Source organism: Peromyscus californicus, unplaced genomic scaffold, assembly GCF_007827085.1.
Source record: "Peromyscus californicus insignis strain IS unplaced genomic scaffold, ASM782708v3 Scaffold_4__1_contigs__length_199733344, whole genome shotgun sequence".
Taxonomy (NCBI): domain Eukaryota; kingdom Metazoa; phylum Chordata; class Mammalia; order Rodentia; family Cricetidae; genus Peromyscus; species Peromyscus californicus.
In genome coordinates this window covers 53,986,262-54,009,386 of record NW_026294562.1, presented here as the reverse complement: position 1 = coordinate 54,009,386, position 23,125 = coordinate 53,986,262, and the positions used below count along the sequence as shown (strand labels likewise).

The 23,125-nt window shown below is 54.8% G+C and overlaps 1 protein-coding gene and 1 long non-coding RNA gene across 6 annotated transcripts in view; one reads left to right on the top strand and one right to left on the bottom strand.

The window, feature by feature from the left end:
* Positions 1 to 881: 881 nt before the first annotated feature.
* Ccdc88b (coiled-coil domain containing 88B) lies at positions 882 to 19,567 on the bottom strand. Of its 3 annotated transcripts, XM_052761327.1 has the most exons (27): positions 19,347 to 19,553; positions 18,944 to 19,083; positions 18,419 to 18,533; positions 18,271 to 18,340; positions 18,126 to 18,184; positions 17,954 to 18,037; positions 16,894 to 17,037; positions 16,591 to 16,739; positions 16,384 to 16,465; positions 16,107 to 16,265; positions 15,442 to 15,588; positions 15,163 to 15,271; positions 14,876 to 15,012; positions 13,624 to 14,784; positions 8,683 to 8,810; positions 8,495 to 8,612; positions 8,139 to 8,234; positions 7,924 to 8,064; positions 7,204 to 7,460; positions 6,753 to 6,896; positions 6,399 to 6,585; positions 6,149 to 6,294; positions 5,845 to 5,943; positions 5,483 to 5,649; positions 4,761 to 4,967; positions 4,561 to 4,629; positions 882 to 3,292 (listed from the first exon to the last, which is right to left on the bottom strand). In XM_052761327.1, the coding sequence occupies exons 1-27, from the start codon at positions 19,404 to 19,406 to the stop codon at positions 3,237 to 3,239; spliced, it is 4,431 nt and encodes a 1,476-aa protein (XP_052617287.1). In that variant the 5' UTR covers positions 19,407 to 19,553; the 3' UTR covers positions 882 to 3,236. The 3 variants fall into 3 exon arrangements, with proteins under 3 accessions (XP_052617287.1, XP_052617289.1, XP_052617288.1); XM_052761329.1 differs by lacking the exons at positions 4,761 to 4,967; positions 5,483 to 5,649 and having other exon boundaries at positions 19,347 to 19,567; XM_052761328.1 differs by lacking the exons at positions 882 to 3,292; positions 4,561 to 4,629; positions 5,483 to 5,649 and having other exon boundaries at positions 4,802 to 4,967; positions 19,347 to 19,566.
* The window catches only part of LOC128124730 (uncharacterized), a 17,744-nt gene continuing 12,538 nt past the window's right edge, over positions 17,920 to 23,125 (top strand). The window contains exons 1-2 of one of the 3 annotated variants that reach the window (XR_008222949.1): positions 17,920 to 18,191; positions 20,710 to 22,092. This is a non-coding gene — a long non-coding RNA (uncharacterized LOC128124730). Of the gene's footprint in view, positions 18,192 to 18,270; positions 18,564 to 20,709; positions 22,799 to 23,125 lie in introns of those variants that run through there. The other 2 variants (XR_008222947.1, XR_008222948.1) reach the window with 2 other exon arrangements.

Below are 23,125 nucleotides of genomic sequence, written 5' to 3'. Positions count from 1 at the left end.
CTTGAAAAACAAAACAAACAAACAAACAATTACAATGACTTGATGGTCGAAATTATCTTTTTTTATTTTTATTTTTTAATTAATTAATTAATTTAGTTAGTTTGGTTTTTCGAGACAGGGTTTCTCTGTGTAGTTTTGGTGCCTGTCCTGGATCTCCCTCTGTAGACCAGGCTGGCCTTGAACTCACAGAGATCCACCTGGCTCTGCCTCCCAAGAGCTGGGATCAAAGGCGTGTGCCACCACTGCCCAGCTAATTAACTTTTTTTTTTTTAAAGGAAGCTGCGTGGAGGCTTCCTCACTTTTTTTTTTTTTTTAAGATTTATTTATTAGGGCTGGAGAGATGGCTCAGCGGTTAAGAGCACCGGCTGCTCTTCCAGAGGTCCTGAGTTCAATTCCCAATAGCCACATGGTGGCTCACGACCATCTGTAATAAGATCTGGCATCCTCTTCTGGCCTGCAGGCACACATGCAGACAGAACACTGCATGCATAATAAATAAATAAATTTAAAAAAAAAAGATTTCTTTATTTATTATGTACACAGAAGAGGGAGCCAGATCTCATTACAGATGGTTGTGAGCCACCATGTGGTTGCTGGGAATTGAACTCAGGACCTCTGAAAGAGCAGTCGGTGCTCTTAACCTCTGAGTCATCTCTCCAGTCCCAACTTTTTTAAAAAAAAAAATATCCAGGCCGGGCGGTGGTGGCGCACGCCTTTAATCCCAGCACTCGGGAGGCAGAGCCAGGCGGATCTCTGTGAGTTCGAGGCCAGCCTGGACTACCAAGTGAGTCCCAGGAAAGGCGCAAAGCTACACAGAGAAACCCTGTCTCAAAAAAACAAACAAACAAAAAAAAAAAATATCCAGTCTCTTAAATGTGGGCTACGGTAAAATCCAAAATAGTTACATACTTTATTCAAAAGGGAAGAACCAGGATACGGATACAATCAGATCAAGCAAAACCCGACATCCAGTAATGATGTCAAAGCCTGTATCTCGGGGGCCCAGCATCTGGTACTCACTCATGATCTTCTGGCTCCAAAGCACTGACTGAGGTCTGCTCCTCTGGCCTGCCATCCACAGCACACACAGCTTGTCGTGTAGGCTTAAGTCAGCTCCCTTCCACAACTGCTGCTGTCCTTGGCACTTGTCTCACAGCCCTGGCACCTCCAATATCCTGAGGTTTCCATCGTGACTGAGACTGCACCTTCGCCAGTGGCCTCCTGGCCTCCCGTCGGGGACTCTGACCCTGCCACATAGTACCAAGCCTCGGCTGTTCCCCATGACCCTTTCATGCCTTCAAAATACCAACACTAGGTGTAAGACTTACACACTGTTTGCCAAGTTCTGCTGACAGCTTGAGATGCAACCTTGGCCCCTACTAGGCCACAGCTTCTGTGTGGTGACCCTGAGAAGCACTTCCCAGAAGTCTGCCTCAATGGTGCCAGTTTCTTATTCACCCCAGCCGATGTTTCAGCCCTGGCTAACAAACATCCATGGTCCCAGTAAAGCACGGGTTTCATTTCCACTGACTCTTCAAACACATCACATAGACAACCTGGCAAACTCTGAAAGACTGTCAGACTTCCCTCTCAAACTTCACAAGCCAGGCCTTCATAGTCTGCATTGCTCACAACAGCTCTTTAAGCTCTGAGCACTCCATGGCTTTTCCAGCCCAAAGTTCCAAAATCCTCTGCCTTCTTCCCACAAAACAGTCCATAAAAGCCACATGGTCAGGTCCATCACAGCAACACCCCACGTTCCAGGTACCAACTTCCATGTTAGTTTGCTTCTCTGTTTCTGTGACAAAAACAACTTAGGGAAGAAAAGGTTTATCTGGCTTACTGGGTGCAGTCCTCCTGTAAGGGAAGCCAGGGCAGGAACGTGGGGGCAGGAACATGGGGGCAGGAGCTGAAGCAGAGACTGGAAGAACACTGCTTGTTGGTTTGCCTCCTTCGGCTTGCTCAACTGCCTTTTCTTTTCTTTAAGGTTTATTTTTATTATTTTTAATTGTGTGTGGGTATGCATGTCTACATGTGGGTATGTGCACATGGGTAGGTACCCATGGAAGCCAGAGGCATGCCCTAGAGCTGTGAGCCGCCATGTGGGTGCTGGGAACTGAACTTGGGTCTTCCAGAAGAGCAGCTAGTGCTCTTAACCATTAAGCCATCTCTCCAGCCCCTCTGCTAGCTTTTTTTATACCGCCCAGGCTCACCTGCCTAGGAATGCACCACCACAGCGGACTGGGCCCCTCCTACATCAATTAGCAATCAAGAAAATGCCTCCATAGATATGCCCATAGACCAGTCTAATGGTGGCAATTTCTCAGCTGAGTTTCCTCTCCCAGGAGTCAAGCTGACAACTGAACCTAAATATGACAGTTTCCTTTCCCAGTAATCGTCCTAGGGACTCGGGTTAGAGACATGGGACACCATGTCTTATAGTACCCCCTCGAGTGACTGTGAGCTTCCTGAGGCAGAGCTCAACCCCAAAGGCTGGAAAAGAAGATGAGGAGGTTGGAAGATATGGAGAGAGAAAAGAGGTGCCCTGAGACACAGGGTCAGGGCCAACCAAGGTCATCATGTCCCACTTCCCAGATCCCATGTCCCACTTCCCACCCAGGCTCTGCCCACCAGTGGCTGCCCACCTGGCCAGCACATCCAGGTTTTGGCAAGTCCAAGTGGTCACACTATAATTCCTTTTGCTGCCTGGTCCGGACATGGCTCCCTAGCTACAGAAGCCCATCGATAGGAATCCCCAATACCTCCAGGCTCCCAGAGGCAGCCAGCAGACACAGAGCCCAGATTCATGGGGTTACAGTTTTATTCTCTCCTTCATGTCCCAGACAAGGCTTAGATATCAGCCCAGGCTTGTCCCCAGAGAATGGGCCTTGGCTTCCCATCTAGACCGGGCAGAGGACTCTCTTACCCACTCTTGCCAGGCTCCTTCAACTGGGGGATCCCCTAGAGATCGTCTCCTCAATGATGGCTGTGTACCAGAGCAAGAGCCCTGGCCAGGAGCTACCCGTTGGGACCAGTCACATCCTGTGTTGACAAACTTGTCCCAGCTCCTTCGTGGGGCCCCAGTGTGGGTTGTGGAGGGCCTGGGAGTCCAGGCCTCTTTGTTTAAGTACTCTTCTTGGAGTCCCTGGGTCCCCCGGCTCTTGGGTTGCCTGGGAGATCCACCGGCCCTATATTGAGGAGAAGGCTTCACTCCCAAGTTTCCTGTCCCCACAGTGTCACTGGCTGAGGGAAGGGGTAAGGGGATGTTTCTCCGGTTTCTGCTCCTGGAGGGCTAGAGAGAAAAGCTGGGCTCAGGCTTCCTCCCCAGGAAGATCTGGAGCAGTCAAGGCAGCCCACGGGGCCCTGAACTTTCTGCCCACCTGCTAGCCCTCCACCCCTGTACCAGCCTGCCTCCCAGCTGTCCCTAAACTTCAGCTCCTCTCCGAAGCCTGTCCCCAGCCAGTGCCCTCATTCGAACCCCAGCCTGTACACACACACACACACACACTCTTCTTCCCCAGCACTATAAACTCCTATCATGATGGGCTAAGCGCCTCTGCTAGCTCAAACGGTTATATGCCTGCATGTGAAATGCTTGATAGGCTTTAAAAACTTACTATGAAAAATGAGGGGTGTGGTGACACAGAACTATTATCCCAGGACTAAGAAAGTTGAGGCAGGAGACTTGCCACACATTTGTGGCCAGCCTGGGCAGCACGGGGAGCTCTGGGCCATCTTGAGCTATATAACAAGACTCTATCTCAAAAAACCAGACACAGTAGTAAGGCACAGTCAGTCATACATGTCATCCCAGCACAGGGAAGGTAGAGGCAGGAGAATCAGTTCAAGGCTAGCCTGGGCTATATGAGACCTTGTCTCAAAAAAAAAAAATCTTGAGCTAGACATGATGGATCACGCCTTTAATCCCAGCACTCATGAGACAGAGAAAGGCAGATCTTTTTGAGTTTGAGGCTGGCCTCAAACTATGGTCTACGTAGTAAGTCCCAGGCCAGCCAGGCTGCACAGTAAGAATCAGTCTCAAAAAGTAAAATAATGTAGAAAAGAAAATCTCATTTGTAATTTTTCCGCACTGACAACACATTGAAAACGGTAATCACTTAGACAGACAGAGTTAAATGAGTCATGTCACTAAAATCCTTGTACCTGTCTCTCTCTGTTTTCTGGCAGGGTTGCTAACAGGGAAAAGATACACACACAGCTCACAACACCATTTTCCTCTTTTTCTCCTTTAAGACAGGGTCTTGCCCTAGAATCTAGGCTGGGCTTGAACTTTCAATCTTCCCAATCAGCCTCTCGGGTGCTGGGATAACCGGCACGTACCACTCACACTGTTCACACTGTATTGCTATCAGTCCAGGATGTTGGAGACAGTGACTATTTTCAGTGTTTTCTGTCTGCCTCCCCACACCAAAATGTTCCCTGCCACATCCCCAGGAGCACACCAGCTGGTGTTTGGTAAAGGATCCTTCCTCATCAGAAGAGAGAATTGGTGAATGAGACTTGCCAGGGACCCCAGACGAGTCACAGACCCCGACTCACCCTCTCGACTGGCATCTGTTTCGTGTTCCGGGAGGGTCTTAATGGAGCCATCCCATTCCACACCAGATCCTGGGGAATCAAAAGGTAGCCACTGGGCCATGGTGCCAGGCAGTGGTGGGCAAGGCACACAGGACACAGAGACTAACAGGAATGAATCTTCTCCCCAAAGGTCCATCGGATGAGGGGGGGCTCATATTCACCTTTGCTGTGGGCACTGGGTGCCCCCAGGGGGCCTGGCCTGCGCTGATGGAACCGCTGCCTTGGGGTGTCCCCTGGACTGAATGACTCAGAACTTCGCCCCCCAGGGAACCGGGAGCTGAGTCTCCTCCGCTGCCCACCTGCCAGGGAATCATCTCCCAAGCAAAGCGAACTCTGGGCACGGCGCATGGGTGCCGGTGATGAGGACCCTGTGAGAGGCACATGTGGAGGGGTTGGGTATCATCAAGGTACAGGGAGACAAGCAGAGAGCCAGTGCGTGAAGCTGCAGGGCAGAAAGAGGGCAGAGTGTAGGAGAGAAGGGACCTGGCAGGTGAACCTGGCCAGTGTGCTGCTGCCTCACACAATGGCTCACACAATGGCTCACACAGTAGCTCGCTGTGTGGCCTTGGGCAAGGCACCTCACCCTCCGATCCTCAGTTTCCTTCTGTACCATCAAGGATATGACCTTCCCCTAATGTGCCCTGTTGCTAGGAAGTCACAGGCCTGGTGTGGGTTGTGTAGAAATGGGGAGGTGGCAATATGGGCAGAAAGGAGGAGCCAGGCAGGGGACTCCGCAGGCCCAGAGAGAGAGAGCAGCCAACATCATCAAGGCAGGTAGCAGGAAAGGCCTGGGAAGCACACGTGCAGACCAGATAGTATGGCAAATGCCAAGGGTGGGAGACATGGGATAGGGACATCCTGGTCACCCGGCCCTCAGACCCACCTGTCCCATCTGCCTCCCTGCCCTCAGGGAGCTCCGTCTCCAGGGGGCCCCCCAGGCTCTCGGTGCTGCCAGCCCCATCGGCCCCCAGGCGTGGCCCCCCATGGAGGGCCCCCTCCCGCCGGGGCCGAATCAGCCTCTTCACCTTGTCTGCCAGCCAGCTGCCCTTCCTGGGGGCAAGAAGGCATAAGAAGGGATAAGGAAACAGGAGAAGGGAGGCAGAGGAGAGGTGTGTCAGGGGGTGAAAGGGTCAGGAAAACCCTCACTAAGACCTGCATCCCAGCCTGGCTCTTAGGGAACTGGGGGTCAGAGGGTAGGCCAGGGCAAAAGTTCGCAGGATCCCATTCCAGAAGGTGGGGCCTCACTTGGTGCGGGGCAGGGGCCCAGGTTCCAGCACACGGTACTGGTCCATGATTTTCTCCACCAGCTTCTGCTTTTCACGGCGTAAGGCGTTAAGCTGGTCCCTGGTAGGAAGAGGAGAGAATGGGTTCACAGAGATCTGGCAAAGCCCTGGCAGAAGCAGGTGTAACCCAGGGCAGCCACACTGCAGCAGCCCTATGCCTGGGATTTTTTCCTAGGACCTAGGGGCGGGGGGGGGGGAGGGGGGGGGCGTATAGGGGAGGCTCCCTGAAGGCCCACGGGGCACGGTCCTGGCCTGCGCATGCTCACAGGTACTCTCGCTGCTCTCGATGCAGGTGGTCACGACTCTCCAGACTCCGCTCCAGCAGCTCTCGATTCTCCCGGCTCAGGGCCTGTACCTCAGCTAGCAGCTGCCTGTTTTCTTCCTCCTGAGCGCTGCGAAGCTGGGTCAGCAGCTGCGGGCAGCCGCAAGGTCAGGGTGAATACCCGTCCTGAATACCTGTCCTAGCTTGGCTTGCCCGCCTTGGCCTCCCTCGGCTGCCCTGACACTCGGCCACACCTCACACTGTGTGGTCAGCCGGCAGGCGCTCAGGTCCAGCTGCTGGTTGGACTCACGGAGCTGCTGGCTCTGCATCTCCAGCTGTGCCCGCTCCAGCTCCAGCCTCACCAGGCGGCCCCGCAGTTCCCCACGTTCACCCTGGAGCTCCCCTCGCTCCCGAGACACCTCAGCCAGCAGCTTCTGAGCTCTTTGGAGGCAAAGACAAGAGCTCTCCAAGAGCCAGGAGGGCCACACCCACAGAGAGGAGGTGAAGCAGAACACACAGGGGGCTGTGACTAACCCATCCCAACCCACTTCATACGTGGGATGCTCATCTGGGGAGTCGGGGGCAGGGCTGAACGCGCGGGCTGGTACCTGTCGTGCTCATTCTGAAGTCTCCGCAGCTCCTCCTCCAGGTCCCGCTGCCGATGCCCATCCTGCATCAGGCGCTCACGCTCTGCCAGTAAGGCCACCTCTTGTGCTTCCACACTGGCCCTCTGGGCCTGCAACTGCTCATGCCTGTATGGATAAGGTCCAAAGGGCTACAGGGGCCTGCAGCCTTGGCAAGTAGGCGCTGCATTGTGGAGATCTATAAGTCTCACACCTCCAAAGCATAAGCACTACACCTCAGAAAAGCCCCCCAAAGCAGAACACCATGCCAAGGTGTCACCATTCCCAGCCTCAAAGTTGGAGAGCCCAGATCCCCAAGAGATTGGCAATAGGGCCGATATGCAGAGTATGGAATTCCCCCCTGGGTCAGACCTAATGAGGGAAGCAGGCAAGTGAGCATGCCAGGGAGAGAAGCGGGGCGCTTGGGGAGTCTCACCGGCCCTGCAGCTCACGGTGGGCCAGCTCCAGGGCACGCATGTTGGCCTTGAGATCTCGGTGCCGCACCAGCAGTCCCTCCAGCTCTGTCTCTTGTCTCCGCTGCAGCTGGGCCAGGGCCTCATGGTCTCGAAGTAGAGCCTGCTGCTGCCCACGAGTCTCCTCCTGGGCCTGTCTTGCTGCCCGCACCTCCTCCTCTAGCACCCCCAGCTTCCTGTGCAGCTCCTGGCCCTGCATCTCCATCATGGACTTTTCAGCCTAGGGTGAAGCAAATAGGCAGGACCACGGCAGTGTGGCACCCAGCCCAGAAGGAATAAGGGACACGGCCTGAGACCAGAGGACAGAGGACAGGAACAAGCTATGGAGGAAGCAGAGGGACAGCTGAAGAACAGGAAGAGGTTAAAAGCCGTAGAGAGGCATCAATGTGGCATGGAAAAGCTGAGCCATGCAAGAGGCCCAGAACGTGGATAGGACCGATGAGCAGAGACTAGGAAAGGCAGTGAAGACTAATGGCTAGTACGGAGGAGAAGGCTGAGATGGGAAGGTGATGGGGAATGGAGATGGGTACAGACGTGGATTCTGAAAGCAAGATTGGGGAGAAGGTACAGACCGGGATGGCTGGGGTCAGAGGGCAAGTACTGTGGAAACAGGTGGGGTGGCTGGCTAGAGGACGGGAAAGGGCACAAAATGACACAAATGGGCAGGGACAACGGCCACCCACCTGCAGGCGGCTGCTGTGCTCCTGTGCCCGCTGACTCTGTAGCAGGAGCTCCTGTGCCCGGCCCTGCAGGCTCCCCAGCTGCCCCTCCAGGTGCTGCAGCTGCCCCTGCAGAGCTGCCTTCTCAGCTACCAGTGTGGCATTCTGCCAGAGAAGGTTATCAGTGGCTAATTGGCCAGTCCCCCGATCCCCCGGGCAATCGCTGCTCCGTCACTCACACTTCGCTCCACCTCGATGAGCCGACAGTTCTGGGTCTCCGCAGTCCGAGGGTCAGCCCTCACCTGCGTCGCCAGCCCCACAGGGCACTGTCGCAGCTGCAGAGACAAGGTCCAGGGACACAAATAACAGGTGCCTCACATGCCTCGGGACGTGTTGGAGCCCAAGGAAAAAGCAGAGCAGTCACCCCAAGAAGAGGTTCCATCCATTTAAGGAGTGGAGGACACAGCCATGCCAGGGCATGAGATGAGCAGCTAGCCCATCCATCCGGAGGTAAGACCTGAGCCCTGGCAGTCCTGGTTGTCTACTCCCAGGTAGGAGCAAGGGGCTGGCACCTCAGTTCCCAGGACAACTTTACCTGAATCAGCTCCTCCTCCAGCTTCAGGGCCCGGGCCTTGAGCTCCATCAACGCCTCCTCCTTACTGGTTGACGCTGCCCGCAGCTCAGCTTCCAACCGCTGCTCCAGGCCCTGGTACCTACCAGGAGAAACCGTTAACACCCGGCCCTTACTTCCCTGTCCCTCCCTGTCCCAGCCACTGTGCCCACCTTTGGTGCTGGCTCTCCTGTTCTCGTAGGAACTCCTGGCGCTCCAAGGCTGCCTGTTCCAGCTCTCGCTGCAGATGCTCCAGCCGGGCCCCCAGCTCCTGGCCCCGTACCACAGCTTTCTCCAGCTCCTGAGGGCAGGCAGGATAGGCTGAGCAGGTGGGATGAACATAGGGAACATGCCTCTCCCCCAGAGACCGAGGAGAGCTAGAGACAGGCCTAAGAAGGGGTTTTCTTGCTCTTTGCCTTGCTCTGTTACCCTGGCAAATGTCTTTAATCCTTTGGGTCTCTGTGTTCCCATCTGGTGGGCACGGTAGTTCACATCTGTAATACCAGCACTCAAGAAGCTGAGGCAGGAGGATGGCTACAAAGTTAAGGCCAGCCTGGGCTACACAATGAGGTCTAGGCTTAATGTGAGACCTTGTCTAAAAGACCTGGAAGTGGGGTGCGGTGGCCTTGCAAGATGGATGTGAAAGGGGTGGGGCCCTAACCCTGGTAGGGTGTGGAAGCAGCCCCTGAGTAAGGAATCAGAGACGCACACTAAGCAAGTGGCTTCACCTCTTTGAGCCCATAGTTTCGCATGTACCCAGGAGGGTGAGGAACCCTGTGAGCGGCCACATCAGCCATGTGCAGGGGCTCAGTGGAGGTGGGCCTGCAGAGCATCCTCCACCACAAAGGGGCGGCTGCTGAGAGCAGGCAGAACAGGAACTCGGGATCTCGGGCCTAACCACAGTGCAAGGCTGCAGAGGTCGGGTCCGAGACCATGGCATTTGGCAGTTGGCCCACAGCATTCCATGGTAGGGGTGGAAGGTCAACTCTGGCCAGTGAGCTCCAGGGAGAAGGAGACCAAACCATTCGGACTCCTGGGGACCCTGGAAAGATAAAGCTACACAAAGGTGACCCTACCAGCCACTGGCCACATCCTGCCTCTGAAAACTAAGACTGCTGAGCCATCATCCTAGGTAACAACCTCCACACCCTGCCCTGGGCACCTTAGTTCCCAACAGATGTGGGCATGGCCTCTGGGTGAAAATCTACAATTCAGCTGGGCAGTGGTGGCACACGCCTTTAACCAACACTTAGGAGACAGATCCAGGCAAATCTCTGAGTTCAAGGCCAGTCTGGTCTACAGAGTGAGCTCCAGGACAGCTAGGGCTAATAGAGAAACCCTGTCCAGAGAGAGAGAGAGAGAGAGAGAGAGAGAGAGAGAGAGAGAGAGAGAGAGAAGAAGGAGGAGGAGGAGGAGGAGGAGGAGGAGGAGGAGGAGGAGGAGGAGGAGAAAAATTATAATTCCCATAAGGCTTTGCTGCCTAGCTGGCCACTAGGGCCTTGGCACCGCTAGAGATTAAAAAAAAAAAAAAAAAGAACTGTAGTGCAGATGAAAGTGGAGGCCTGGGGCCCTGCCCACTCCCTGTTCTGGCTATAGCCATACCAAGTGCTCCTCTGCCCAGCCTGAGAGGCCTCCATGCCCAAATGAAAGCCTCAGGATCTCTTCCGTCTGCCTGCTGGCCAGCTCCTTCCGTGTCACATCCAGGCAGCACCCAGAACTGTTGCAGTCAGGAAATCCTCCCGATTCTCTCTAACCCCAGCCTCTCCCACACTCAGAGCCAGCTCTTCCAGGCCCGCCCTACCACCAGTCCCTCTCCCCGGAAAGCAAAAGTATACTGGAGCTGGGCACACCCTGAGCTCTTGCCACACGTTGCTTTGTGAGCGCCTATCAGACAGGAACAGTTTTCGGTTTTCCTCTCATCTCTCTCTCTCTCTCTCTCTCTGTCTCTGCCCCTCACCCCTGGATCTGTTCTATTCTCCCTCTTTGGTTATGTATTTATTTATTTATTTCTGAGACAGGGTCTCATTATGTATTCCCGTCACTATGAACCAGGCTAACCTCAGACTCAGATCTATCTGCTTACCTCTACCCCCGCCCCCAAGTACTGGGATTAAAGGAGTGCACTCCCACATCGGGTCCCCTCTTTAGCTTTAGAGGCTTTGCTCCATAGCTCAGGCTGGCCTCTAACTTGAAATCCTCCTGCCTCAGCCTCCCAAGGGCAGGACTTCAGACATGCACCACCACAGGAGGGACAGGCAGTTTTGTTTCCACTTTACAGATGAGGGATGGGACACTCAGAAGTAACTCGCTCCAAGCCACACAGCTGACACTCAGGGAAGGTCTGAGACATCATGCAGTCCTTTACTGGCAGGTCTCTGGGTCCCGTCCTACAGTATGTACCCCAGAGGGACCCTCTCTCTTCATTGTCTCACGCTCATCCATTCTCACATTGCCTACCTACCTTCCCCATACCTACCCTGTGCAGTGTCTAACCTGGGTCCACCAGCCCCCAATCCTGTTCCCCATCCTCGCCACTGGGAGGGGCCGCACAGGTGTTCTTTCTGTCTGAGCCTGGGTCTCGTCTGTGCCCAGTTCCCAGCCCACCGCTCTAAGACCCTTGCCACTCCTTCATGCTGACCCAGGCTCCGCCTCCCAGTGTGGACTGACCCTTCTGTTTGTCTCCAGCCTCCAGAGGCACCATTTACGCACAAAAGCCCCAGCCTCTCCCTCAGCACAGAAGGAAGCTCTCACTGTGCCCAAAAAGAACCCTGCTTAGGGCTGGAGAGATGGCTCAGAGTTTAAGAGCACTGGCTGCTCTTCCAGAGGTCCTGAGTTCAATTCCCAGCAACCACATGGTGGCTCACAGCCATCTGTAATGATGAGATCTGGTGTCCTCTTCTGGCCTGCAGTCATACATGCTGCATGCTACACACATAATAAATAAATAAATCCTTTTTTTTTTTTTTTTTTTTTTTTTTTTTGGTTTTTCGAGATAGGGTTTCTCTGTGTAGCTTTGTGCCTTTCCTGGAACTCGCTTTGGAGATCAGGCTTTTTTTTTAAATAAATAAATAAATAAATCTTTAAAAAAAAAAAAAAAAGAACCCTGCTTAGCTGGGTGGCATTGGCACACGCCTTTAATCCCAGCACTCGGGAGGCAGAGCCAGGCAGATCTCTGTGAGTTCGAGGCCAGCCTGGTCTACAGAGCGAGATCCAGGAAAGGCGCAAAGCTACACGGAGAAACCCTGTCTCGAAAAACCAAAAAAAAAAAAAAAAAAACAAAAAACAAAAAACCAAACAAACAAACAAAAAGAACCCTGCTTAATTCCTCCTCAGCCTCACCTCTCCTGACTTCTTCAGCTCACACCTGGATCTGCTCCTCCCCACCTCCTCCTGGAAGCCTTCCCTGATGTATCTATCCAGTCTGGACTCATGACCCCTGCACTGTCCCATCTTCTCCACACCTGTGCATGTGGACAGCTCCCTACCTGTCATCGCTGTGCACACAGCCTGGTACAGAACCTTGGCTGGCCTCACCAAGTGTGTGAATGAATAAACGAAGGAAAGCATTTCTAGCCATTCCCTCCCCTCCAGCACTGCCCCTGTCAGCCTTACCTGCCATGGTCACCCCCGCCTCCTGAGGGGCCTAGGCTCCATCCACCTCAGCCTTACCTGCCATGGTCACCCCCGCCTCCTGAGGGGCCTAGGCTCCATCCACCTCAGCCTTACCTGCCATGGTCACCCCCGCCTCCTGAGGGGCCTAGGCTCCATCCACCTCAGCCTTACCTGCCATGGTCACCCCCGCCTCTTGAGGGGCCTAGGCTCCCATCCACCAAAGTGACTCTCCTCAAACTCAACCCCACGTGGGTCTGCCCACACCTTGAGGCTTTCCATGCAAGACAGAGTAGCAGCCCCTTCAAAGCTGGCCGCTGCTGTGACTTTTTCTGGGTCCCCCAGCATCTCCAATGCCTTAGAGCCCTTGTCCCTTCTCACCAAAGTTCTTAATCTTTCAGCATCCAATGAAATCTTGGTGATTTTTCCTGGAGGCCTCTCACACCCAGACTGGCATGTCCACCCCGTCCTGGGTACTCTGCTGGCACTTCTTCAGTAGATGTTTTCGTTTCTGTTTTCTCTCTAGACAAAGTCTCGTGTAGCCCAGGCTAGCCTCCAATTCATTATATAGTCAAGGATGTCTGTGCTGTCAACTTGACACAAGCCATTCATCTGGGATCAGGGAGCCTCCACTGAGAAAATGCCTCTGTCAAGTGCCCATAGGCAAGTCTGGGGGCATTTTCTTGGTTAATGATTAATGTGGGAGAACCCAGCCCACTGTGAGCGGCACTGACCCTGGAGAGGTTGTCCTGCGTTATATAAAAGTATGCTATGAAGAGAAGCCAGTAAGCAGAGCCCTCCAGGACCTCTGCTTCATTCTGTTCCTGCCCCCAGGTTCCTGCTTTGGGTGCTTGCCCTGACTTTCTTCATGATGGACTATAACCTGTAAGGTGAAATAAAACCTTTCCTACCCAACTTGCTTTTTTTTTTCCCTTTGGTCATGGCATTTAACACAGCCATAGAACAATGGCCTTGAACAACTTTAATCCTCCTGCCTCCATATGCTGAGTGCTGAGGTGACAGGCATATGCCACCGTGTCTAGTTTATGTGGAGTTAGGTATGGACCTGGGGCTTTGTGAATGCCAGGCAAGCTCTCTACAAAATGGACTCCATCTCCAGCTCCTAAGGAACCACTGTTTGGGCACTTACAGTAGGCCTTGGCCAGGTATGAGCCAGGTGCTTTCCACAATGATCCTGGTCTGCCCACAGACCATGAGGGCTGCAAGGCACAGCATCTCTGTTTTACACAGGAGGAGGGAACCGGGGTGAAGGGGTAGAGACTTTCACAACAGAGTGCAGGATAGGCCACCGGATTGGCTATGTGAGTCCCTCCTGTAGCCTACCCTATCAAGGACCGGCCATCAGCTGTATCCTGCAACAGCAGGAGTGGCCTGGACTGTCTACCTTCTGTCCCATCTCAGTGCAGGGAAAGAACAAACATCGTACATCCCAGCAACTGGCCCAGGTCCTCGTTTCCCTGACCCACTGGCCATACCCCACATACCTCCCTGAGGTCTTGTTTCTCCAGGCACTCCCTCTCAGCCTCCTCCAGATGACGACGGACCTGGCTCTCCAGAGTCTGCACCTGCTGCTCGGCAGCCTCGGCTTGAGCCCGCAGCCTGGGCCCCTCTCGTTCCCACTGCCTTCGTTCACGGCCCGCTGCAGCCAGCGCCTCAGCCAGCGCCCCCCGCTCTCGAGATGCAGCCTCCAGCTCCAGGCTGGCTGTTTCCACCGCTTCCCGCAGTCGGGCCTGCTCCCGGGCCTGGGTCTCTGCCTCCTGATGGGCCTCAGCCTCTGCCCTGCGCGCTAGGGCCAGCTCCTCCGAGAGGCAGCTAGCCTCTGCACTTCGGGCCTCCAGCCTTTGGGCCTGGGCTTGCAGTTGGGCCTCGAGGCCCACAACCTCTCTCCGGAGCTGTGCCACCTCCTCTCTGAGGGCCTGCTCCTCAGGGACAGCACTGGCCGGGGTCTCCCCCAGGACTCGCTCCTCCCTGGACCCGGCATTAGGAGCGCCTTCTGATGTCTGCTGTGGTTTCTGGGGGACCAGTTTACTGACCAACCCCTCGGGCCTCTGTTCATGCCCTCCTGCCTCTGTCTGCTGCTTGGACAGTTCTAGGCCCTGATCGAGAGTCTCCTGATCCTTCAGTGGCTCCTGGAGTTTGAACTCTGAAGACCTGGGCCTGCACTCAGGGCTCTCCCGTTTCAGGACCTGGGTCTCGGGCACCAACTCCCCTTGGAGAGCCTCCCTGCTTCCAGTCTCTTCTAGCAACTCCTGCACCTCAATTCTGATATCCGGACCCTGTGGTAGGTCCCAGACAATGGGGCTCTGGAGAGAGACTCTATGGCTGGACTTCTCCAGAGATCCATGTGTTTCCACAGTAGGGTCTGATTCTTGGGGAGTTAGGACTGAGGTCTGGGGATCCTGAGAAACCATCTTGAAAGAACTCTCCATCACCTCTGGATGTGAGTCAGGTGCCTGGGGACACTCAGATGACCTTGTGATGTCAGAGTCTGATGCTGAGGAAGCCAGGTCCAAGGATTTAGGGCCTTCACCTTCCCTCTGGCAAGACCAGTTTTTGAGGCTGTGATCTGGAGCCCCCGGAGTTGGGGGAGCCCCACTGGGCCCAGGCAGCATGGCATCCTTGCTCTGCTCCTCCAGCAGAGGGCGCTGAGGACATATGAGAAGGACAGTGTGGGAGGCGGCATTAGGATGGGGTGGGGTGGTAACCAGTAAGGATAAGGATGCTGGAGGGACCTACCTGGCTGTCAAGCTGCTCCTGCATCATCTGCAGCAGGCCTCGAAGCTCCTGATTCTCCCGTTCCACTGCCCTTAGCCGCCTAGCCTCCGCTTCCCTCACCTCGTCCTGCAGTGAGGGTGCTGCTCCGGGTAGGGGAGCTGGGGATGTGGCCAAGTCAGGACTCTATCCACCCTCCCTGACTTCCCTTCAACACCTCTCAGAGACCTAGTAAGGGCATGAAAACAAGTCCTCCCCACCCAGTCTGCCTCCACCCCCAGATCCTCACCCCCACCCTAGACCCCACTCACCCTCCCCAGGGGAACCTGGGGGTGGCTCCAGGCTCCTCTGAAGTTCCAGCTCCAGCTCCACATTTTCCTCCACCAGCTGCTCCAACTGCTGCCGCAGAGAGTCCAGCTCCTGGGGTGTGAAGGAGTGGGTCAGCACAGCCTTCTTCATCTGGCCCAGGCCAAATGTGCAAATCTGAGAGTCCCAACAAGCTACAGGAACCGCCTGGAGAAACCTCGGGCATCACTGGGGTCATGGAGGACCAGACACAACGGACAGATGGTCAGGTCAACCTAGCTCACCGCATGGGCCTCGCCCAGCCTCGTGCGCAGCAGCAGATTCTCCCGCTGGGTCTCATGCAGCCTGGCTGAGCGCTCTCGAGCAACCTCCAGCTGTTCCTCCAGCATCGCCTTTGAGGCCTCCAGGGCCCCAGAAAGCACCCGCTCCTCCTGGTGGGAAAGCAGGGGGGGGGGGGAATCCGTGATGACGTGCAACCCCTATGCTCTTCAGCACCTGGCAGTTCCCAGTTCCTTCCCCTGGACCGCCCACCTCCTTTTCCTACCTCTTACCTCCATCTGCAGCTCTCTCCAGGGTCTCCCAAGCTCCTGGCCCACCCTCCCGTCCCCCCTCCAGAAACCGCCTCCCAAGGCCACATCCCTCCACCAGACCACACTTATCAGTACCCCTACTTGTTAGGGTCTCACTGCAGACTCCCCACGTTCTACCCACGGCCTCATCCTCCTCTTCAAAACCTGCCTTTCCATAGTCTCCTCCTCTTCTCCCTTCCAGCCGCCCATCCTAAAGGATTTGTCCCGGACTCCACCTGCTGTGTTCTCACCCATTTCTCCCTGCTATCACACCTCCCCAACAAAGTTGGACCCCCTCCTCCTAGCCAACCTCCTCCCGCACGCCCCGCCTCCAGACCACGCCCCCACTTACCCCGCCCACGGCTCCGCCCCCCCCTCACCTCCAGCTGGCCCTTGAAGACCTCAGCGGCCTGCAGCCTCTCGCGACAGCGCCGCAGCTCCTCCTGGAGGCGTGGCAGGCGGCCGGCTCGCTCGCGCAGTGCCTCTGCCTCCTCGCGGTAGAGCTCGGCGCGTTTAGCTTGTCCGGACAGTGCCTGGGTCTGGGCCAGATGGTGTGGAACTAGGATCAGCCAGCCACGGTACAGAGGGGTGAGGGGCTGCTGGGAGCAATGGGACCACGATGGGGAGCGGACAGTGGACGGGGATATTGGAGCGCACCTCCTGGCGGAGCCTTCGAATTTCAGCCTCCAAGCCCTGCACCTCGGCCTGGGAGTCCAGCAGCAGCTCGGCCTTCTCCTCCCTGGAGGGATGGGGTGATGGAGGGTGTCTGCCAGCCGCAAACCCACACCTGGGCCCTATCATGCCCCCCGTGCTGGTGACCCATCCAGGTTCCATTGGCCCCTTCCCCAGTCTGCAGACACTCACACCTCCTGCCGCAGTCGTCTCAGCTGGGCCTTGGCGTTGGTCAGCTGCAGAGCCAGATGGTGCGAGGGACCCTCTGCAGAAGCATTAGCAGGAGCCTCTGGCAACCGCAAGTGGGCTGGTTCCCGCTCCAGTAGCACTTCAGCCAACCGCTGGCGGGAAGGCAAAGGTCAAGAGGCACCTTCCAAAACCTCTGCACATAAGGCTTCCAATCCCCACAGAATTATTCGAGGTTATGACAACCGACAGCCCCTAACACCCCCCATCTCCCTACTCAGCTCCATGTGACTGTTGCCTGTCCCCTACCTGTGCCCCCAGATCACGTTCTCGCACCAGCCTGGACATCGTCCGCATCAGGTTCCGTAACTGCATCTCCAGCTCCACAGCCACCAGCTCTCCAGACTCTGGTCCAGCCAGAGCCAGTACCACACCAGCACCAGGCTGGGTCACCTGAGGGCACGGAGAACAATCCATCAGAAGGAGGGTGATGAGAGGTGAGGGTGGCTACAGTGATGGTGATAGGCCCACATGCCACCCACCACAGCACTGAGAGACCAGGAGTCAGTCAGACTCCCTGGTAGGCAGACAGACTGAGAGGGGCCATGGCTAGGTAATAGAGGCAGTGGCAAATTTCCAAGCTAGTCATCTTCTACAACCTCCTGACTTGAAACAAAAGCCTGGCAGCTTTTGCCTCCCACCAACAGGCCCCTGCTGATGGACTGACTCAACAAGTTCAGGGCCTGATCAAGACATGTCACACAGGGGCTGGAGAGATGGCTCAGAGGTTAAGAGCACCAGCAGCTCTTCCAGAGGTCCTGAGTTCAATTCCCAGCAACCACACTGGGGCTCACAGATGAGACATGAAGACATACATGCAGGTAGAACACTGTATACGCAATTAGTAAATTTTTTAAAAAAAGACATGTCATGGGCTGGAGAGATGGCTCAGAGGTTAAGAGCACTGGCTGTTCTTCCAGAGGTCCTGAGTTCAATTCCCAGCAACCACATGGTGGCTCACAACCATCTGTAATGAGATCTGGCTCCCTCTTCTGGCCTGAAGGGATATACGCAAGCAGAACACTGTATACATAATAAATAAATAAATTTAAAAAAAAAAGTCATGTCACACAACAGTTTCAGACCAGTCTTCAGATGACCAACCCTAAACCAGGGGAGCAAGATTCTTCAGAGTGTCTGCTGCACGTGTTTGCTCACCCTCAATAAACGCCTTTCTGAATTGCATGAGATTTCTCTGCTGCCACCCGGTGCACTTCAGATTTTTTCCTGCCTTTAGTTCCTTAACTGGCAGAGACAACGAACCCAATCAAGGCCCCTAGACTGTATCACTTCCAGACTGCATCAGTACCTCTTGGATTACAGCGGCCAACTCGCTCTGGACTTCAAGACTGAGGCCCCGGATGTGACGGATGAAGAGCTCCCGATGTTCACACTGTGGTAGACAGGAGAACCAAAACTGGCACCCAGGGGGCTCTCTCCTGCTGTCAGAACTCCATTCTGTTCCCCCTTCCCCTCCTCACCTGCACTGAGGCCCCCAACAGCAGCCGAAGGATGCCTTCCAGCTCGTCCACTGCCTCTTCTGCTGGGTACGAGCCACAGGGGGTTAAGGAGGGACATGGGGCAGGGACAGAGGTCAGAGGGCAACACCACCTGGGGAAACAGCACCTGAAAGGGGGTCAAACCCCAGTGTCTGGAGGTCTGGGGGTGGCGGCAGGATCAGCAGCTGCAGTTCTTCCTAGAACAGGCCAACAGTAAGAAAACCGCCTTCACGAGGGGTTGCCAGGCCCCTTGTCCCGGCTTCCCGATGCCTTACCTGGTAGAAATCCCTCAGTCGCCCCCACAGATGATGAAGGTTCCACATCCGACAGGCTGCAGGACCATCGTGACCCCTGATCATCCGAAGTCCCCCTCCTCGAGAACTCGGAGCACTGTGGTCACCCAGGGAACATGGATGAGAGGTTGGTTTGAGGACCCCCCCCCCCCCAGGCCTTGTCCTCCACCCTCAGGCTCCTCCCACCATTGGACATTCTCCGCCCCCCCCCAGGCCTTGCCCTCCACCCTCAGGCTCCTCCCACCATTGGACATTTTCCCCCCCCAGGCCTAGCCCTCCACCCTCAGGCTCCTCCCACCATTGGACATTTCCCCCCCCCCCAGGCCTAGCCCTCCACCCTCAGGCTCATCCCACCATTGGACATCCCCCCCCAGGCCTTGCCCTCCACCCTCAGGCTCCTCCCACCATTGGACACACACACACCCAGGTCTTGCCCTCCACCCTCAAGCTCCGCCCATCATTCATAGCGACCTCTCCTCAGACCAGCCTCCCCCCCATGTCACTTACATGATTCCAAGCACCCGAAGGAGCAAGGCCCCATCACTCAACTGCAGGAATCTCTTCTCTGTACAAAGAGGCCCCTTATCCTCCTCCTCTGTCCCCGCTGATTCTTCTGCCTCCCCCACCAGCCCAGCCAGTCCCAGCGCCTGTGGGGACAAACCCGAGAAGTCAGATGAACAGGTGGCATCCCCACAACCCGTAAATCCATCCTGAGCCCCTGATCTGTCCCAATACACCCCAGGATCCCGCTCCCCAGCAGTGCCCTTGAGTGCCTCTGGTCCCAGATCCTAGACTCTTTCCTCCTCGCTCTCCTCCGCCCACTACTCTACACACCCCAGCCACCCATCCCCCAGTTCTCAGTCCGCCCTGATACTCACTTCCCCACGCAGCCCTCCCACCTGATCCTCACCCAGGTGGCCAGACTCCCACTCAGGAAGTCTTTGAGCCTGGGCCCCTTGGCCCCCTCCATGTTGGGGGTCAGGGTGTAGTCCCTGTCACGCTGTGGCAGCCACACCTGCTCTGAGAGGAAGAGGAAGTCCCCGGCTGGGGGATCCCAGGGGCCCAGCCACAGACCCTGTACAGCTTCCTTCTTCCGGGGTTCTGCTGGGCTACGTGTCCTGCCTCAGCAGCACACACACACACACACACACACACACACACACACACACACACACACACACTCCTCCCTGGGTCTCAGATAAGACTAGATACAAAGCTGTAAGTTAGCTGAGGGGAGGCCTACAGGGCTTCTGACTCCATGGCAATGATAGGGAGTCCCTTCCTCTCTAGGCAAGAGGGTGACCTCAAGCTAGTACTCTGTGGTCACTGAAGAGGCTCTCTGGCTTTGCCATGGAGTCTGAATGTCATATCTCCTTCTTCTCTTCAGTTTCATGGCAATCCATCTCCAACCCTGAAGCCTGCTGCAGATGCTCCCTGTCCCAGCCAGCTCCTCTGAACCCCAGGAGGGAGTGGACACTGACCCAGTCATACTGGGTCTATACTACACTGAGAAATGGCCGTGGGCCAGAAACCTCAGTTGCCAGCCTCAGTTTCCCATCTGTAAACTCCTTAAAGGGAAGCAACACAGCACCAGGGGATGTGGTTCAGTGGGTAGAGTGCCTGCTTATCATGCACAAGGCTCTGGTTCAATGCCCAGCACCTTATAAACCAGGTTTGGTGGCACACGCCTGTAATCCCAGCATTGGGAGGCAGAGGCAGGGGCATCGGGAGTTCAAGGACATCCTGGACTACCTATAGTGAATTCTAGACCAGCTAAGCCAACTTAGCTAGAAACTATCTCCCAAAATAATGATGATGCCGGGCACGGTGGCGCACGCCTTTAATCCCAGCACTTGGGAGGCAGAAGCAGGTGGATCTCTGTGAGTTCAAGGCCAGCCTGATCTACACAGTGAGTTCCAGGGCAGTAAGGGCTATTTAGAGAGACCCTGTCTCAAAAATAAATAAAAAATGATGGTGATAATAGTCACATGAAATATGACTTTGTACTACTAAAAGTGCTTTCACAGGACAGTCAGGGAAGGCCTTCCTGAGGAGGCAGGAGATTAGTGCTATCTCTGAGCTCACAGCCTGATGAGAAGGGAGGGTATTCAAGGAATCAATGCAGAATGCTGTGAGGCAGCTCGATGCATAGATCAGGAACCACTCATGTTCTATCTCTCCTGAGATGTCTTGTTGGTCACAAGTGGCATTTCTGAAGTCAGGTGACGGTTGCCCTTCAGCTAGCTTCAGTCCTGACTGAGCTGTCATTGCAGGCACAAGCCCACGCTTCCCAAGCCCCAGCAGCAATTCCTGGAGAGAAGATATGAGCGACTTAGAAGAGGACCCCGAGGCCCCGCAAATGGCGGGAGCGCCCTCAGGAGGGACCTGGCTGACCTGAGTACTCCCAGCACCCCAGCCAAGCAGTCCTGATTCCCAAGTCCCCCAGCTGGTGAGACCGGTTTGAAGGAGCGCAGCTCTATGGAGTATTCTGGGTGTCCCCGAGTGGGAGGCTGCCAGGAAACAGACCCAAGGACTCACAGCAGAAGCGATCACAGGAGTCGCCTCTCCGTGGGAATTCTGCCACTGAGCTCACCAATCATCTTGATTGTATCATGCTGTTTGTGAGTGCATCAAAATTTTATATGATATGAACCTGCATCTAATCAGGAAGCAGATCTGCTGGGAAATATAGGAACGTCTTAGTGATGAAAAGCCTGGGGCCTGGTTAACTTTTCCTTTAGTGGCATTTTTTATTACACATGATGACATCTTAGAGTTGATATGATATGAGGTAATAATAACAGCAGTGGCGCTGCGGTGGCACAGGCCTGTAATCCCAGCACTCGGGAGACTGAAGCAGGAGGATCAAAACTTCAAGGCCAGCCTCTCCATCTAAGGACCGGTGAGATGGCTCAGAAAGCCTGAAGCCTGACAACTGGAGTCCCGTCTCCGAGACCCACCCAGTAGAAGGGGAGACCCAACGCCTACAAGCTGTCCTCTGACCCCCACACACAAATGTAACCAAAAGCTAAAGTAAATACAAATACCAGAAATTACAGCAAACTCAGACTTCACATGAGCGGGACATGGTTAATAAGTACTTGACTCTCATGTACCCATTTGTGCTGGACTCCTCTGTGAAATAAAAACTATGGAGTATTTCTCACTTTACAGAGGAAAACAAAACAAAACAACAAAAAAAAAAACCGAGGCACAGAGGGGTTAAGAAACCTGCCTAAGGTCACACAGCTGTGAAGTTGGGGATAGACCAACTGGAAGAGGACAGCAAGGCCAGAGGATAAGGAGCAAGGGGCATGGAGTCAGGCAAGCTGGGGCTGACAGGCCGTGGGGAATCATGCAAGACTAAGGAAGAGGCTTGTCCTTGAATCATCTGGGAAAGTGGGTAATCTGGTCAAGAAGTGCTGAGCGGCTCACAAGGGGACTCCGCACTTGTTGAATGACCGAGCTGTGCCCTGGGCCTTCCCAGTAACGCTCTCCAGGGGTTGTCGGCTGCCGGCCTCTTGAATCTTGTTCCCACTTGCCACCTCCAAAAATTTCAGTCCCAGGATTCCTAGAGGCACTGCTACACTGGCCGAGAAGGTCCTCCAGAGCCAGCCAGAAATGGTGACTGGGGCTCACCTCCGCTGTGGCAGAAGGTAGGCCCAGCGTTGCTCAATTTCTGAGTCACACCCTTCCTGAGCCCTGAGGCAAAGACCATGTCCAATTGCTCTTACTTCCTTCATTTTGACAAATTGGCTGCACCTCCGTCTGTCCTCAGACTGCTGAGTCAGGTGAGGCAGGATGGGCACCCAATCCGTTGGCACAGACATCGTGTGTTTCCCAAGGCTCTATTAGATACAGAGTGGAATTCATGTTGGGAGGCTGGCAGGGGTCCCTCCCTTGGCTTAAATCTTTCTTTAAACATTTTCATATGCATATGCATGATTATGCTGGCCAGTTTTATGTCCATTTGACACCAACTAGAGTCATTTTGGAAGAGGGAACCTCAATTGAGAAAACGCCCCCACCAGACTGGCCTCTAGGTAAGCCTCTGGTGCACTTTCTTGATTGATGATTGATGTGAGAGAGCCCAGCCCAATGTGGGCAGGGCCGCAGCTGGCCCTGTGTGCTCTGAGAAAGCAGTCTGAACAAGCGAGCCAGTAAGCGAAGGTCTCTCATGGCCCCTGCTTCGGTTCCTGCTTCCAAGTTCCTGCCTTGAATTCCTACCCTGACTATCCTGGATGACGAACTATATAAACTGTAAGCTGAATTCCCTTTCCTCCCCGGGTTTGCTTTTGGTAATGGTGTTGTATCACAGCAATAGACCCATGAGGCAATAATAAAAAGTGTTTAAAAACCAGGGCTTCAGTGGCACATGACTGTAACTAGAACTTGGAAAGCTGAGGCAGGACTAGGAATTTGTAGCCCATCTTGTAGCAAGCTTTCTTGTTGAACTATTTTTGGGGACCACCAGCCCCCTCAATGGTGACACAGAGACTTGTTATTAATTGTAAGAGCTTGGCCTTTAGCTTAGGCTTGTTCCCAGCTAGCTCTTTTTTTAATTTTTTTTTGTTTTAATTTTTTAGATTTTTATTTATTTATTATGTATACGGAAGAGGGCGCCAGATCTCATTACAGATGGTTGTGAGCCCCCATGTGGTTGCTGGGAATTGAACTCAGGACCTCTGG